The sequence below is a fragment of the Erpetoichthys calabaricus genome, chromosome 12, assembly GCF_900747795.2.
Source record: "Erpetoichthys calabaricus chromosome 12, fErpCal1.3, whole genome shotgun sequence".
Taxonomy (NCBI): Eukaryota; Metazoa; Chordata; class Cladistia; order Polypteriformes; family Polypteridae; genus Erpetoichthys; species Erpetoichthys calabaricus.
Genome location: NC_041405.2, coordinates 33,047,322 through 33,066,179, shown reverse-complemented (window position 1 = coordinate 33,066,179; position 18,858 = coordinate 33,047,322). Strand labels below are relative to the sequence as shown.

General features: G+C 35.9%; 1 protein-coding gene across 12 annotated transcripts in view; it reads right to left on the bottom strand.

Moving 5' to 3' along the window:
- Positions 1-18,858, bottom strand: part of atf7ip (activating transcription factor 7 interacting protein) — a 180,254-nt gene that overhangs the window by 27,007 nt on the left and 134,389 nt on the right. For 9 of the 12 annotated variants that reach the window (XM_028815378.2, XM_028815375.2, XM_028815373.2 and 6 more), the window contains 7 exons: positions 4,573-5,356; positions 3,878-4,304; positions 3,728-3,781; positions 3,403-3,581; positions 933-1,070; positions 436-510; positions 289-341 (listed from right to left, as the gene is read on the bottom strand). In XM_028815378.2, the coding sequence (XP_028671211.1) occupies positions 289-341; positions 436-510; positions 933-1,070; positions 3,403-3,581; positions 3,728-3,781; positions 3,878-4,304; positions 4,573-5,349 (1,703 nt within the window). In that variant the 5' untranslated portion in view covers positions 5,350-5,356. Of the gene's footprint in view, positions 1-288; positions 342-435; positions 511-932; positions 1,071-3,402; positions 3,582-3,727; positions 3,782-3,877; positions 4,305-4,572; positions 5,357-6,417; positions 6,480-8,291; positions 8,373-8,933; positions 9,502-18,858 lie in introns of those variants that run through there. The other 3 variants (XM_028815370.2, XM_028815374.2, XM_051934361.1) reach the window with 3 other exon arrangements.

Below are 18,858 nucleotides of genomic sequence, written 5' to 3'. Positions count from 1 at the left end.
CATTTTGATTACAACTTTAAAGTATCTGAATGGACTGAAAACGTGTCATAGAGTACAATGCATATTGAGAAAAAAAAAAGAGAGAACACTGGGGAAAAACGTATACTGAAAGTAGCCAGCATGCAATGACTATTTTCCACCACCAAGTGGCATATTATTCTATAATAATATCTCAATAAGCAGCTTAAAGTTCCAACAACTACGTGACAAAAAAAGATGCATTTCAAATTTAACAGAATAAAAGTAAAGTCTGTCTGGTGTTGTTCCTTTATCGTTTATGGTACTTACCGATATGTTGTGGTAGCAGCACCTGAAGATAAATCTGCCTGACTAGCAGAGATCTGTAAAGAAGAGAGTAAATATCAGGCAAAGTATAATTTATTATGGACTAGAAGGCATTCAATATATAAATACTAATATAATGTCAAAGAATACCTCCTGCTGTTTCCTTGCCTCATCCTGAGCTTGGTTAGCAGCTCCAAATTTTTTGGAAAGTCTAGATATTTTAGCCTACAAAGATAGATATGTATTAATCAAAGATTTTAAATATCTTTTAAAAGAAGCAGTTTAATTGAATTTACCCAACCACAGTTTTTAATAAAATGTAAATGGATAAAGGAAGTAGATGAGTTAAGAGTATGGAGACAGAATCAAGTTTTTTTTTTTTGCATGTACTTAAAGTGATAACAAAATCTCACTCTCTTCTGTCTCAAGTGTTCCAAGTAACACTTTTTTATTCATTAGCATGTAGTAAAACTGATCAATATGCACTCTAAAATGCTTTTAACAGTAAACATTGAAATTGGTCTGTATGATTTACCTTTTAAACCAAAACTGGATTAATTTGCTTGAATGTTTTATGTAGTACATTATTACCTGACACTTACATTTCTTTAACAAATATGATACATATTAAATTTCCAAAACCTCACCTGAAGTCCAGTGAGCACTGCCTCATGTCTTTTGCTACAGTCAATCTTTTCTACACGACTTTTCAGTTCCTCTAGTGTTTTGTCAAACACACTCCACTGCAAAGCACGGATTTTCTCTTCAAGAATTCTCTGTACAATCTGATAATAAATAACCAGAGGAGTTTCAAAATTATATCATATATGTATCTATATGTGAGTTAAAAAAGTACACAGTGCAGTCCACTGCAAGAATACCAGTATTGAAATGAGACACAGAATTTTAGCTTTTAAGTGTAGACTTTCTGCATTAAATTGAGGGAATTTACATTCAGTCAAATGTATAGAAACTGCAATACTTCTCATATGTATGTTTCTCCCTGTTTTAAAGAACCAAAAGTAACTGGACAAATTAGTATTACCTTAAATAAAACTGCTGTACTGCAGACATCCTTGGTTTACACTTACTTTGCAGCTTGTTGTCTTCAGCAAGTGAAATGCATACTTAATCACACTTGGATCAGGTGATTGACTCAGCCATTCGAGAACATTTCAATTTTTTTTAGCCTTGAAAATCTCATTTGTTATTTTAGGGGTATGTTTTGGAACACTTTTTTGCTACAGTATAAAGTGCCTTGTGATTCATTTTGTTGAATATGAGCAGATATGTCTCTACACATTTCATGATAACTCATCCTGTTGAATGTCTCAGCAGTAACCTCATCAGTAAATAGAAGGGAACCAGATTCCAATGGAAGCCATACATGCCTAAAACATAACACAATTTCCACCATATGTTTCACAGAGGATATTGCATTCTTAGAATCATGACTGGTCCTTTACTTTCTCTTCACCTTTCTCATTCTATCACTGGTACAGGTGATCCTCATCTCATTGGTCCAGAAGACATTGTTACAAAACAGCACAGTATTTTTGATGCAGTTCTTAGAAAACTGTAATCTGGCATTTCTGATCTTTAGGCTTACCAGATGTTTGTACCTTGTGGTAAATCCTTAGAATGTGTGATTGTGAAACCATGTAGATGTAGCCAAAATGTAAAATTTTTTTTTTCTTTCTTAACAGAAGAATACTTTCACTTGTAATCTACTGAAGTTGGAATCCATGGTCTACGAGGCAGTTTTATTCCTGATCTCCCCAGTACATCATTATTTGTGATTGATAGATAGATAGATACTTTATTAATCCCAAGGGGAAATTCACATACTCCAGCAGCAGCATACTGATAAAAACAGTATTAAAGAGTGATAAAAATGCAGGTAAAACAGACAATAACTGTATAATGTTAATGTTTACCCCCCACCCCCGTGGAATTGAGTCGCCGCATTGTGTGGGGGAAGAACGATCTCCTCAGTCTGTCAGTGGAGCAGGACATTGACAGCAGTCTGTCACTGAAGCTGCTCCTCTCTGGAGATGATACTGTTTAGTGGATGCAATGGATTCTCCATGATTGACAGGAGCCTGCTGAACGCCCGTCGCTCTGCCACAGATGTCAAACTGTCCAGCTCCAAGCCTACAATAGAGCCTGCCTTCCTCACCAGTTTGTCCAGGCGTGAGGCATCCTTCTTCTTTATTAAATAAAGTACCAATTGATTTTTGCTGAGTCTCAGGTTTTTTTTTTTCCAGATTTTCAGCCTGACAGACTGCATTACTGGCATCTCTTTGTGTCTCATGTTGAGTGACTACTGCAACACATTCCACAACTAGAATCACCTAGAAAGCCTTTCATCAGATTAACTGAGCATGTCTTAAAGATGAAATAACACCCTGGGCCATGGGGCAGCTAAGCAGCTAATTGTCCAATTACTTTTAGTTCATTAAAACAGGGAACTACATAATTCAAATTTTGTGCAGTTTGTGTAACATGCCAGAGCTCTTCTCTGATCTAGAAACCACTGCTCATTTATACAAAGATCAAAGCATGTTAAAACCATTTTCTCAATTACACTACTTAAGTTAAATCTATCAAAATTGATATGATATAATTAACAGTAAAGAAAATGTCCATAACCAAAGATAAAAAGGAGCGTAAATATTTAAGTGTGTCCTGCAAGCTTTTTTATATATGTGTAAAGGAGTCAATTTGGAATGTATATATTTTTATCTTGAGAATTGCGTTTGACAAGTCCTTATGCTTTAATTCTCGATGGAATAATGCTATTATAGAAGGCTTTTAAAAATACAACCAAATATAAAGGTACATGTGGAATTTGTCTTAATCAGAAAATGAGAAAACAAGATATGCATCACAAGCAGAAAAAACTACAAATCCAAACAAGGTCTTTTTCTTTTTAAACTAATGGTGAGCAAAGGTAGCTTGACAAGTTACAATTTTTAAACCTGGTTTTGCAGATTGCTTTTAATATGAAATGTTCACCAGAAACAGAAGTAAAATGTGCCTTCTGTGCCTGCAGATTAGCAAACTGACTAAGCACTTAAGAGTTTATATAATACAATGATGCTGAAAAGTGCTGACCTTCTCCAGTTTTTGGTGGACATCAGCCCGTGCAGCTGTAATCTTCAGCTCTAGCTCAGCCTCATAATTTCCTTCCAGAAAACGACGACGTTTAGGTTCAGACAATACTTCAACATCATCGGAACAAGAGCGTTTCCTTTGTGTCGACATTTCTAGGTCTTCTGTCTCAGGCTCTGCCACTGGAGAGAGTTGAAAAATTATCTTTTAAATCCAAGTAACAGTTATCTATAGCACACAAACTCTAGTAAACAAGTACAATAATGAATGAAATAATTAAAATACTTTAAAATTTATTGGAGGGTGGGGGTTAAATGGGCATATTTACCAAGTTCAAGGTTACTTGAGGTTTTGGGTTCTTCCACAGTCTCAACCTCAGCAACTAAAAAAGGAAAATACAGCGTAAGGGTTGCCATCCAAGACATTTACATGTTGGCAAATGCGGAAGAAAAAACCTTTAAGAACACAGGCCACCAACCATTAGTACTGTCCGTTTCTTCTGGAAGTGTGGCTGTTGACTGTACAGTATCTTTTTGTACTTCTTCACAATCCATTCTGTCTTTTTCACCCTCATCTTCATCACTCAGCACAAGAAATCCTTCACGAGGTACAAGATCACTACTATCTTGTCGTGACGGAGATTGAGCAGGAGAAAGTACATCTTCACTTGGGGGACTCGATGGAGACAAAGGGGCTGATGAAGAAGGGGCCAGCTTTTCTAGAATCGGAATAATTTCTTCACTGTCACCAGTTTCTGTTTCCATTGCTGTAGTGGATACAGAAGGGCCAGGACTCCCAGCTTCTAATCTCTCATCAGAAGAGGCCTTTTCTTCAGTTTCACTATCAACATTCCTTTCATTCTGCTTATTCTTTACTAGAGAATCGGAGAAATCCTCTGAGTTACCCTGAGAGTGAAGGGGAAAAAAAAGCAATAAAAACTAAGACTCACAAAGTGGCTAACTACCACATATTCTTCAATGAGTTACAGAATCAAACAGATTTCATTGTAAAATTACTTTATATAAATATTGTACATGTAACGCATGTTCTTCAGTGACTTACAGAATCAAACAGATTCCTTCACAACATCATTTTAAATAAATCTTAAACATGTAAAATAAAACAATACCATATTTTAAACAAAACAGCTTCCCCTATATCCCCAATTCTTACTTCCACGCTGCTTGAAATTGCAAGGTCTCCAATATCTTCTAATTGAGTAGGACTCTTATCTCTGTGCTCTACTTCTAAAGGCATTAGAAGGACAATGGGTGAAGGAGCTGGGGTAGGAGAGACAGACTTGATCTCAGGAACCTTTGATTCAAGAGAAGGCTCTTTGTTCTCTGCAGGTGAACCATCATCTGCCAGCTTCCCGGCATTCCCTTTATCCTCTATGGTCTTTATAGTTGTAGAATTTGTATCCTCCACCTCTCTTACATTTTCTGTAGTCTTTACCTCCTCAGGCTGCTCCTGTACCACTTTGGCAGGAAGACTCTGGGACACACGTGCATCTTGTGGGCTTTCAGAATAAGGACTTGGCTCAGAGATATCTTCATAAAGTTCTGATTCCACTGTCTCTTTTTGATTGATGTTAACACTGGATGTTGGCTCTAACTCCTCCATTTTTTCAGACTCTTGGATATCTTCAGAAAGTGATTTTGGGGAGGAGGTGGCTTTATCGGCAACAGTGGGAGAGTCTGGCTGCTCTAGGTCTCCATTTTCATTTGAGTTATGCTTGCCATTAACAAGTGGGGTAGAAGGGGTTGGGGGTGGTGTGGGGACAGGAGATGGAGCCCCTGTAGTAGCAGATTCCTCCACCACTCCCTGTCCCTGTTTTTGAAGAAATTCTTCCTTAGCCTTGTGCACAACTTCCAGCTGTTGTCGATCGCTTGTTCTCATAGTTTTTCTAGCCTTGAAAATTTTCTTTTGGGGCTCTTCAACTGTTTCCATCTTTCACCTAATGTAAGGGAAAAAAACACAATGACTTTTAAAAAAAATTATAATAAGTTTGAAAACATTTACAATCAATTAAATTTAACAATATTTTGGAAGTCTGGACATACAAATATGAATTTTCAATCTACTTATTCACAAGCAGTTGATAGTTTAGTCAAACCTGACATGGCATAATAAATCATATTTTTAGGAATACAGTTATCCCCGTTTCATAAAAAAAACCCAAAAAAAACAGTGTCCAAGATGAGCTCTCGGGACAGAGAGTATTAAACAAGTACTGTATGATTTGCAGAGAAAAATAAACTAGTCAATGTGCAGCAAATAATAAGCTCCCTATAATAACAGCTAGGTTGAGCATGCAAGGAATTAGACAACAGTTTATGACATGGACTAGATGTGATCATTATGTGGTTCCCCCCCAACAAATATTCAACAATTTGTGCGTCACATTAGTAGTTAATTTTATTTAAAAAAAAAAATATATATGTCTATTGATATTTACCATTCATATATATGCAACAAACCTATTTTGTTGAAATATGAGCAAGGAGGCACCAAATCCTTCTAAAAATAGCAAAACTAGACAACTGCATATAATTTACTCTTTTTTATTTCTCAAAATATATATCCATGTTATCACTGCTGTAAATTTAATTGTATCACTTGAAAAGAACAAAGATATTTAACTCAGAAAAAAGAGCTATAATGGTCGCCTTCACTTATCACATACATACAACTAAAATATACTAGTACTAACACCTTAACTGTTGGGGTAATAATTACAAAAAAGTAGACCATGACAAACCTTGCTGTCAGATATCATTATTCCCTTTTTCAAGAAATGAATCATAAGAATATGGAACTTACAGGTAAGTGTCATTTATTAATTATTTAATTTCAATCTTAGTGAAAGTGTCAATTTAAAAGAAACAGGGTTTTTGTCACAGGAAAGGGGTGCTCACAATGTGTATTACTACTAAAATAACATTGTTAATAAATGTGCAGATGCATTGTGGCTTACATACATGCATAAATATTATGGAAACAATAACTTCAGTATACCTTAATTTAAAATTAAACCTATCCATCCTTGGAACAACTGGCACTAAATAAAACGGGTCTTGGCTGCATTCAAGATTTTACCATCATTCACCATACAATTCTTAAACAATTTAATATATTTTATAATTTTCAACACATATCTAGTGATCTGTTTATTAAAGAGAAATTGTGTAAAACACATTATTAATATAGCACAACAGCATGTAATACTGTTGCCTAATCATCAAGGTTATAAGCATGGGACAGCTTTCTAAAGGGACTAGGTATTGACATAAAATGCCACAAGAAGCAGCTAAGGATTCTATTCAAAATGGCACCTATAAAGAATATTTAAGCGATTTGTGAATCACATAACTTAATAACAAGGAACATGGAGTCACACTCTTCTAATCCCAAATGATTATACTGAATATTTGATTTTTTGAAAGAAGTTAACTCTGGTGGTAATGATAAGTGAATGCTTACTCTATGAGTTTGGTGATGATGCAGAATATCTTTTGATATGGTCAAAGCATTTGTGACGTACTGAACAAGCACTTCATGAGAAGTGGTGTGTAATAGTACAAGGTTGTTTTTTTTCATTTTTGCATTTGTTTAATGAAAGGCTCATACCAAATATCCAAATTCACAGATTCATTAAGTTTAACAAATCAAAACATTTTACTTTCTTGGATCATCATCACATCAAACAAATAGTGTACTCTTTTAGTTAACTACTTCAGTTCTTTTGAATGTGTAGTACTGACTAAATGAAAAATGAAGTGGTAAAATTAAGGAAATAATGAAAAGAAAATATGTTTATTACAGAGAAAGGCAAGCGGTAATATCCAGCAAGATGCCTTTAAATTGAATATTACATGAAACTATGTTGGGAAGCAAAGTTACTTAGAACAGGTTCCGGAACAAACAATACCTGCGTTCAGATTATTCTTCTATATTTTTCATGCACTTACAAATACTTCTTTACATAATTATGATTAGTGAAATATGAAATGCTATATTCTGTAAGTTATATCTTAACCATACACAAAATAAAAACACATAAAAAAAATTGAAATATTTTAGTATTCAAATGTATATACATATTTTAACATTGTGTTTTTTTTATATAATAAATGATGCATCAGTAGAAATCTTAAGGGAAATTGTAAAAATCTGATTATATTAAACTAATAAGATGACAGAAGTACCTTAAGTACACACATACACACAAATATATTTACACATGTATATTTTAAAACTTTGTAATTTACAAGTTATAAAGTGGCATATTATAGACAATCTAAATCTCCCCCTCATTTGAAATGACTTATTAAATAATTAAAATCTGTCTATAGCCTCCTCTATTATGCAATAAGCATGTTAGTGAAATGAGCAAATGTAAAAACCTGGCATTCTCCGCTTTTCTAAAAGAGTAACTTTCTTCCAATGAGCTAAGCTAAAGCTGCAGTAGTTGTTCAAAATGGTTTCCAGAAAAGAAAATCAAACATAAGAGGGCACTACAAACTGTTTTTACTTTCAATAAAAGCTATGAATTGAGTCTTAACTTTTCCTTAAAACATTCTACTCAGTTTCTTTAGGACAATTTTGCAAGGGATTTTAAATTACTTTAGAAAAAATCTTGAATGAGAAAAGATCAGATAGGGGAGCATTACACTTGGGAAAGATACAAGTGAAATCACATTTCTGATGCATTATTTCCTAGGCCTGTCCAAATAAAATAACCACTCAAATGTTGCACTACAATAGCCTGAGACAAACATATACACTGGACTTTTTTTTTTTTTTTAAAGTTTCAAAAAGAGCATGGGAGAAAACAATGTGTCAGCTCGCTCCCATGCTCCTGCTCCCCATCCGTAACATCCTGTCCTCACTCTTCCCAGCTGGTTAGCAAACTGCAGTAGAAAGCCATTCTGCTCAGTGATGTAGGTATGGCATAATCACATTCAGTAATGCTGGAAAGAAAACGATGAAAATTTCAAAATATTAAACAAAAGGTTAAAAGCAAAGGCTGTATTTATTAGAGTAATTAAAGTAAAACACCTGCACAATTACAACATGTACTATATCAAATAAGATTTTTTTTTGTTATTTAGCATGGAAAATTTTAAAACAATGTGCTATGCCAATTTTTTTTTCTTTAAAGACTCTCTGGCAATGTCATACAGGGCCTTGCACGGGGCCTAAAACTGTTGCCCAGGTTAGACACATTGGCGCAACCAGTAGCTTGTCCACTTTGGTGCAAGATTACAGAAGTGAGTTAGCACAAATGCTTTACTGCCACACAGCTCATTTTAAAATTATGTAGCTAAGTTTAAAATGTGCAGTACTGCAATGTTCTGCAAATTATCCCCATATTTAAACTGCTGAATTATCTCCATATTAAAATGTCAAACTTTTTTTGTTTTGGGATCTTTACCAATGAAGATGATTCAGAAGGGGAAGAGCAGGAAACAAAAGCAGCAAACAGATTTGAACTGAAATGATTCGGATGGGACACCAAAGTGTATACATACCTAAAATGGAGTCCCTCTTAGCCATGCTCTCATCCTGTCTGCTTTTTCTTACAGCAAACAGAATAAGCCCACATGCATGCTGTTAACTCAAGTAGGAAAAATTTGCATAGACTCTCTTCATTGGGTAATACTTGATGGGTCATGTGAAGCTAGAGTCTAGCAGCTCTAAAAATCAGCCAATATAAGCACTAGTTTGACGGGCTGCCCTGGCAACAGGCATTCAGTGAAGCATGAGGAGGAGGCGGGTATAGAAGGGGGTGGGGGTGCTATATGAGTGTGTGTGTGCGCGTGTGTGGCAGAAAGGGATAGAAGAGGGAGAGGTACATCTAAAGTAGTATTCTGAAATGAACACTAGCAGAAGGAGTTTGCATGCTTTATGCATATCTCAGAGGGACAAAATAACACTAAACAGAAGTGTGGTTCACTTACAGTTAGATGCAGTGCTGGTGTAACTTGTCATAATAAGAGGTACTAAGACAATCATAACACACACCCCTCCATTTAAAAAAAATTTGCAGAGTATAAGGTGCAAAACTAGAAAACATTCTTCTTGAAAAGCCACCGCCTTTATTTAATTTTATTTAGGTTTAAAAAAAAAAAAAGAGAAAAAAAAAAGAAAAAAAACAAACAAACTTTACATTGTAATCTACATATTAAAAACATAAAATTAAAATACAAAAAATTCAGGGTGCATAATCAAAAGAGCGAGTGTTTTACGGGAGCTAAAAGTAACCTTGTCTTTCATTTATAAAAAATTGATTACAAGACTTCAAAAATAAGGCACCTCAAAATCTCACTCAGATTTACTGGTGATCAACAAAAACAACTAATTAAAATGTTTAATCATGAAAAATTTATATCAAATTTACAATGCTAATAATTATGAAATCATTGTTGGAAATACAATCAAAGGATAAAGATATTTTTAATCCACAGTCCAAACACCACCTTACTTATAAATGTCCATAGACAATTTCAGGTAGATGCACTACACCTCGAAAATGATGAAGCAAGAAGAATCTCCTTCATAGTGAGTTCACCTCTAAACGACAACTAACGAGAGCTGCATGCACACAGCAGCTAAAAGTGTCTCCAATTTCATGTCTACACTCATGTGAAACGGATATTTCTAAGGACGCATGAATAACAAAAAACACTCCCTACATGTAACCAAAATTTTTCAGATTGGATTTAAACCACTTTATATGTGGTACTAAATCTCATAGAGATGTAGTAACTTGTGTCCGACCTACATCTGAAAGCTTGCACTGAAATTATCTGGTAATTAACATGTTCCAAATGATTTTACATCTTTCACTGTGAATATTAAAAAAACTGGAAATACCCTATGTATAATTTGAAGGGGAACTTAAATTAATTTCCTTCATACCACAATGAAGAAGTTTGGTTAACTTGTTTAATTAATATAGTAACTGCGAAAAGGTAAGCCAGAAACAGAAAAGCACCACATTTTAATCTAGAGAAAACAGAATAAATAAAACACATGAAAATCACAGTTACTCAGAGTGTCTCTCATCATTAGAGACCATACAGCACATACCAGAATCATGCTGAAATTTATACAACTTTACAGTAAATAGTATACCTTACAAATAAACACACAAAGAATTTTAAACATACCGATAATGCTTTGACTGCTGTGAACAATAAAACAGAATAGAGTAATTCTGTAAAAACAATCCTACATCTTCCTACAAGTTGGTTCCGACTGCATTCTCTAATGGTGACAAGTAAAAAGGGATCAGTAACATAATGTGAGGCTGAGGTGTCACCCGCTGCACTCGGGTACCAATCCAGGGGGTTCGTCATGAGGTAGGTTTGGCAATGCGCTGTAATCGGTGCATGCTCCCAACCTACATAATACTGACAGCAACATTTTTTTCTTAATCTTTACTGAATATATTAGAAGCATGTAACATTCCAAACAATCAAGTCAAATTTAACAAAACTAAATTCAATTCAAAACCCAACCCAAGAGAAAGAGAGGAAGGCCAACAGCCCGAGTAAAACTCTGCAAGTAGTAAAGAGGGAAAGGAGTCCATCGCCTCAATATAAATGCTTGTTCTAAAATGTTATCGATTAGATCCTGATAGGCTTTGAACAGATCCTCTAAGTGAGAATCTGATTTTTTCCAATTTCAAACAGAATATAACAACAGTTACCCACTGACTTAAAAGGGGTGGGCTAGGATTCTTCTAGTTGAGCAAGATATGTCTACATGCTAATAGTGAAGTAAAGGCAATTACAGTTTGTCTTTCTCCACTTCAAGCCCATCTAGGAGTACACCAAACACAGCTATTAATGGATTAGGAGTGATTGTGACACTAAGACTGTCTGAAAGGCAATTAAAAAAAAAGTTTTGTCCAGAATGATGTTAATTTGGTACACGCACAAAACATGTGGCCTAGTGAGGCTGGAGCTCGATTGCAATGTTCGCAGGTTGGATCTTGCCCTGGAAACATTTTGGAGAATTTTAAACAAGATAGATGCACTAAATAAAAGATTTTCAAGTGAACAACTATATATTATAATTGAATGCTTTGTGCATATGGAGCTAAAATGCAGCAACATTCTAAAAATAGGGCCTAACTAAAACACAGTCATTATCAGAAATTGAGCTCAACAGTGGCCAAGTACAAAAAGCCTCCCTAACAAATTAAAACAATTGATATTAACTTGAGTCATCTTCCCTTCAATAATATATCGATTGTGCAATATGACATCCATGAGATTACTCCCTTAAGGCTACCAATTGCTTCACAGTTTTTGATGGTGTGCCTCAAGGGCTGTTTAACCAAGAGGCTCATGCAGACATTGCTCAAACATGTCAAAATTCTCTACTTCATCATCATCAATCTGGGGTTCATTTCTCATGTAAAAGGTCTCTACAAAAAGATGACATTGCTGACTTATGCAACAACTACAATCTTTAATTTTTGATTTCTCTCCCTTGCCATCATGAGCTGACAAATTTGCAGATGGTCTCCATGGAAAACAACTGTACTAATTAGTGCGGCAACCCCGCTGGTGGCATTCACCGTAGGCTATTTGGTCATATTTGTGTGATATATTGTTGATTTTACTCATTTGCGGACATGGGTAACATCCAAGATGGATGTCTCTATCTTACATGAGCCAAAACTCGAAACTGAATTGAGTTGGTTTTAGTCGCAGTTTGAATGTAGTTGGAGAGATATAATGAAAATTGATCTCTGCGATTTAAATGTTGGTTAAGTCATTAGTTTTTTTTTTGTTTTATGCAGTATGAAAATGGAAAGTAACTGTAAAATGTGTTAAACATGCAAACATATTTAAACAAGCATACTCTCAGCTTGACTTTCAAAATGTTTCCAGAGGCTTGTTGGATGAAAAAGAAGAAAAACATTCAGGCTCTACATCTCTGTCTACATGTATATGCAAGTATCTGTTGCCTACATATACAGTAGACCCCCGCGAAGTTGCGGTTTAGGGTTCACGGACTCGGTCGTTCACGGATTTTTCCTTAGAACCCAACTATTAATTATTAGCGGAAAGTGCAAATATCCTCCACAATTTTTTATGCCTTTTTTCGTGGCAATACTGTGCTGTAGAGAGAATAGGAAGGAACCGCTGAGGGAAACGCACATTTCCACAGTAGCTCATACCCTGGCAAGTTCTCCGCTCGGTTTTGCAGACTGGCAGCACCCAGCATCAAAGCAGTGCTACTGTTCCTGTGTGGTTACCCTTTCTTTTTTAGATCCACATCCCTGACGCGGCTTTATAAATACACTGAATGGTCAAATAATTCTAAATACCATAGCTGCTTTAGCGTTGTTACTCTCACTGCACCACCTTCTTATTTCAACTGCTCCTGTTAGGAGTGGCCACAGTGGATCATCTTTTTCCATACTACTCTCACTGTACCATTCAGAGTATTTATATTACTGTATCTGAGTGGGGTATCTGTTTTTACCTATAAGTACAATTACCTCACTGTAAACTTGCGATACATTTATAACATTGCACAACCTGAGCCACTTTATAAAGCGCGTATTTACATATGATCACAATATCATTTTAAGATGAAATGCAGCAAAATATTATTGTATAATTATATTATACAAATAAAACTTTAACTTTATTTAAATAATCTATAATGTTAATAATTAAACATGTGAGTACACAGTGCTGCAGCGCTGGCGCTCCATTCACGGATTGTTCCTGCCTCGCACTGTATTCTTGCTGGTGATGGAAGGATAGATGGATAGAATAATTAAACACGTACTACGAAGATATTTCAATGTTCCTTAAAAGTTTTGAAGAATCAGCATTCTAAGCTTACTGATGGCTTAACGTCTATTACAGAGCTGATTGTGTGGCGATCGGGTATTTGGAGAAAGAAAAGTAAGGACAGAAACTGGGGGTAGTACGTTTGAAAGAGACAGTGCTGCTACAATAAAGTATTTCATCGAAGGTCGCGCAACAAGCATCTTGCATGAGACATGAACAAATCACTGCACCACTGTGTCACCATGTTTAATAACATGCTTTAACTCCTATTATCATGAAAATGATATCACATATACATCTCAGTATTTTAATTATTCAGAGAGCTGTAATATTACGAATGTAATGGATTCTGTGTCCTGTCGGAGGAAGAGAAAGCCCGGAAGCATGTAGTGATTCACACACATAGGGGCACATAAAAGATCAAATACAAAACAAAACATTTAACATGCTACTTTAGTTATGATGGGATTTGAGAAACTAAACATTAAAGTTTATGATGTTCTATTTTAATGAAAAAATAAACTACGTGATTAAAGTGGAGATTAAAGTTGACATTTCGTGCTTTTTTCCCCCCCAGTGTCCCTATTTTTTTTTCTTTTCTCTGTACCCTAATAAGCTTTCATGTGACACTCAGACACTGGGCTACAACTCGCCTTTTCACGGCGACTTTGATATGTGACAACTTTTTTTATTTCTGGCACTGTGTGACTTTGTAAAGTTGAACTTTCGAGTTTCTCCAACACGCTATGTCACTCGATCAACTTTCATTTTTTGTTTATTCCACTGTTTAAACCAACAAATAGTACGTTTTTTCCTTGCCTCCACTTGGTATTCACTGAAATCCTTCTATTTTCCCTCGTGCTTTTGCCATTGTCTTTTCATAGAAGGCAGATCTTAAGGGCTATTTATATTGATTTGCATATTCAAAGAGGCGTAATTCTGGGAGGAGTTGGGGCGGGACAGCAGGCACGTGCACATGCGTTACTTTCACGCTGACCGGGATTTATGGAGCGGAAGAACGTGGAAGATGGCATTCGCACAGATTTATGCATCTGGATTTTTTTGTGTGTAAGCACATTTCCGCTTTTGTGCTTACGTCATGTTATAGTACGAATTCTACACACGACGTTATGCATGAGGCCCCAGGTGAGTGGGTTTACCACTGCTAAGGGAAACACGGTTTGGGATGGTGAAAGTAGCCAATCTGAGAGCGTTATTAATTTCTCCTTGCTGCTGATTGACTGCTGTCCAGGTGAGTGGGTTTACCACTGCGGAGGGAAACACGGTTTGGGATGGTGAAAGTAGCCAATCCGGGAGCGTTATTCATTTCTCCTTGCTGCTTATTGACTGCTGCCCTGTGACCCGTCTCCAGCTGAGTGTCCTCGTGTTTTCCACTCTGTTATTGTATTCATTTTGTTATTCTTAAACGCATAAGATGTCACCGAAACGCCCTGCACCTTCTAAGGTTTCTGGCACTAAGCCTAAGCTCCAGAAGAAGTTAAAAATACTCCAGGAGAAGGTTGAACTACTGTATTCGCTCCGGGAACTAAAAAGTTATGCTGCAGTTGCGTGCCACTATGGCATTAATGAAAGCACCGCATGCTACCTAAAGAAGAACGAAGCAGCGATCTGGAGTACCGTATCTAAGTTTCTGTGATAGTGCCAAAAAGGTAACGACTGTAAGGAATAAAAATATTGTCAGGATGGAATCTGCCTTGGCATTGTGGATAAACGACTGCAGGAAGAAGAACATCCCCTTGGATGGTAACATCATCCGTGAGAAAGCACGCAAATTGTACCAGCAGTTTGCTACAGGAGACAATGTAGCAACTTCCTATCACAATGTTCCTGAAACCTATAAAGAGAAGCCAGCACGAAAACCCACCAGAAGAAGACCCGTCCAAAGATACAGCTCCTCCTGAAGCGCCTGAAGAAGAGGCGCCACCCGAGGAGTTTTAAATCCTCTGCATCATACTGCACAACTACTTCATCATCATCAATATCATTCATCATTGGTGAGTACCTGTACATTTTACTGAATTTTAATTAAATGAAATTATTATGTATTTAGTCTACTTATAACAAAGAAAATGACAGCAAACAACAAAGAAAACGCGCTTGCATGAATTACAGTACGTACAGTGGTAACATCGGTGTTTTACATTCTAGCATAACGGGAGACACAGCAGAACAGTACTGTACAGTAGACGGGTTTACCTTTACATTCTGTTTTTAGGTCATGTATTAAGGTAATGTTTTAGGTAATGTATTAAGCAGAGTTTGCAATGAAATTAAAGTGCTTTGGGGGCATACTGTATTTAGGGTTTAAACTATAAAAATAGGCATTTAAAAGGCATTTTTTAACCACGTCCAAAAGTCGCGGTTTTTCACAATTTGCGGGTGCTCTAGGAACTTAATTCCCGCAAATTTTGGGGGTGTACTGTAATATGAACTCTGCAAATGTATCTACTTTGATATTCTTGTATGTAATGAAAAACAATAGATGTTATCTTATAAGAATGACACATATCAGCATCTCTAACAGAAATATGAAGCTTTGAAAAATTTTCAAGGTTTATCCATATTACTAACTGAGAATAAACCGGATATGGACGCAGGTACATGGCATGCCCATGGACGCAGGAGACATAGTGCGCAGGCGCCAACAGCTCAACTAACGGAAATACGAAATAAAGCAATGAGCACAGAGACTACCACATGAAACACACACACGGCACCGGAGGTATAATATTAGCTCAACTAACGTAAATAAGCACCTACAACGCGTCACGGCTCAAAAACAAAGGAGCTCAACTAATGTAAATAAGAAAAGAGGCAACGCGCCCGTAGGTAACGACACAGCCACACAAAAAAGAGGATTCAGCCCCCCGCCCCAGAGTGAAACGGGAAAAAGTACGGAGTCCAGAAAGGTCCACCATACACAGCATAATAGTACGGAAGGGGCGAGTTAGTACGAAAGCCGAAGGCGCCTACAACGCGTAATAAGAATAAACGAACGCTTCGTTTCAAACGTGCGTCATCCTCACACGTCCAAACTGTAATAAGAATAAACGAACGCTCTGTATTGAACGTACGTCATCCTCAGACGTCCAAACTATATAGCATAAGTGAATCACATTACAGTGATACATTATTAACAGTACAACCACAGAAACCGCTCCGTATTAACAGTAAGTAAAATTACTCATATTACTAACGGTAAACAACGGAGAACTAATGGAGTCACGATCACGGCTCCAAAACTATACAGCTCCACTAACGGAGCTACAAACACGAGCCCGCATGGACAAAAACAATAGACGTCGGTGCCTACAATGCGCGTCTGAAACCGCGGAGGCAAAACTGTCTCGGCTCCAAAACCAAACAGCTCGACTAACGGAGCTACAAACATATCTAATACATTCATCAATGTATTTCGGGTTACCCAACACCGGGGGTAGGAGAGCGAAGCGAGCAGGGGGCGGAGCCCCCTTGTTTAAAATCATTTGCATCAGAAGATGATACGGCTTCCAGACTTCTATCAATGAAGCCAGAGAAAACAACTTTTTTCTGTATACTTTTGTCATTGTGGGGTGGGGGAAAATGATGTCAGTGATATCCAAATACAGAAACATCATAAAAAAAGACAAAGCAAAAAACCAAGTAAAAAATTAAGTAAAATGCAGAATGTCAGAAATGACACAAAGACACAGAAACTGGGAAGATCCTGAAAGCTAATTTAACAAAATTGAACATCTTACATTTGACATAAAGTGGTGTGGAGAATTATAGAGTGTACAGTGCTGAAAGTCTGCCTCTAATACAGTATAACGCAGTTATCAATAAACCACATTAAAATGATACACTGAACATCATAAAATCAGTAATGCTTAGCCATTCATGCAGCACTACAGTCAGGCTACTGCATAAATTACATATTTGCTGCACAATTCAAAATTGCAAATCTGCAATCACAAAAATGAAGAAATACAGTGATACACAACAAATTAAAATTTAAAGTGCATCCTTTAAAGCTGCTGAACAAATCACATATATGCTACACAACAAAAAAAAAAATCAGATCTGTAATCAAAAAAATAAAAACACTCTTGATTCCTTGCAAATTAGAATCTTAAGTGTGTCATTTATGTAACTGCCTGATCCAAGTTTCAAATTTAATGTTGACAGATGGTAACTTGTGAACTGTAATTGCAAAATATTAATGCTGTAATTTATAAATTACCCATTTATCAAATTAACACTTTAAAATTATTTTTGCAGACTAATTAACTTCAGTCCAGTTCAGCAAGTACTAACTGAAAATCAATCTAAAGAACAAACAAAAAGGAATCAGAACAAGTTTATACCATGTGATTACAATTTTAATTTTCTTTAAGGTGGTGACAATGTTTCCATGTACACAAATGATAGAGAAAGTTTTAAATTTTTACAATTTCTTTGTTTGATATACATATTACTAAAATATATAACCAGTAAGCACAAACATTTCTCTTAGAAATCATCAATATTTTAACAGTGTAAAATCTTTTATGCTCAGATGCACAGTGTAAAGCAATGGGAACTACTTCCCTCTGATTAGTGTAAATGGGGCAAAGGAGACCTAATTTAAGCATAGGTCTTTCACTTCCTTTTTCAGCTTTAACACAGACTAACATATTTGTTTCATTTTTGAGTCCTCATGCTTCTCCATTGTTTTATGAAATGTTCTAGTTTAATTTATCCCACGATTTAAAATCTTCAGAATCTTCAATTAAAAGTGTCTATTTAGAACAGTCAGTTCCTAATTACGGGGAACACTTATTTTTTAGTAATACTGAAACAAAACTTGCACATTAACATAAGATAAAATTAGTTGCTATATTTGCAAAAATGAATTAATCCTAATTTATGAAATATTGGGTGTGCTCAATATAAAGGCATTTTTTTACTTTGTAAAGCACAAGTAATATTGAATGTTAAGCCCACAGAATTACAAATGCCAAAATTGAGACAATAAACCAAGCCACTGCCATAAACAGAACCTTTGAATGTAAACTCCCAGGTTAACCCTCTAATGAACTTTTTGAGACTTCTTCATTAACATATAATAGGACAAACTAGTCATTTTTCAGGTCTATATAATTTGCAGATGGAAGCCCTACACTACATAAATACTGAATAGTGAGCAAAAGTTCAGTGAAAAGACCAATCACAAAAAACAGTATTTCCAGTCCATAGTTTTCTAAGCTTATTTTTTGCAGCAAACTTCCTGCAGTGTAAACAAAGAGCAGTGAGTGGAGGCTAGTTTTATCCAGACAACTGGAATATTAGCCTTTACATTATTGAAAGTGGAGTAATAAACTGAAAAATAGGAATCAGAGATGTCTTTGTGCAGCTAGACAAACGGCAAGGATAGCTACTTTAAGGAATTCAAACTTTTACTGTGTCCTTTAAATAAAAATGGACACTGCTTGAATTTGGACAGCAAACTTGTTTAAAATGCAGTAGCTTACACTTTAAATTGGAAAAAGATAAAAGACAAATTTGAAATTGTTGCTTAGTAAACAATAGGCTTTTTAAAAGATTTATACTGAGTTTATTTGTTGTGTGTGTGATACACAATATGATTTGGTAA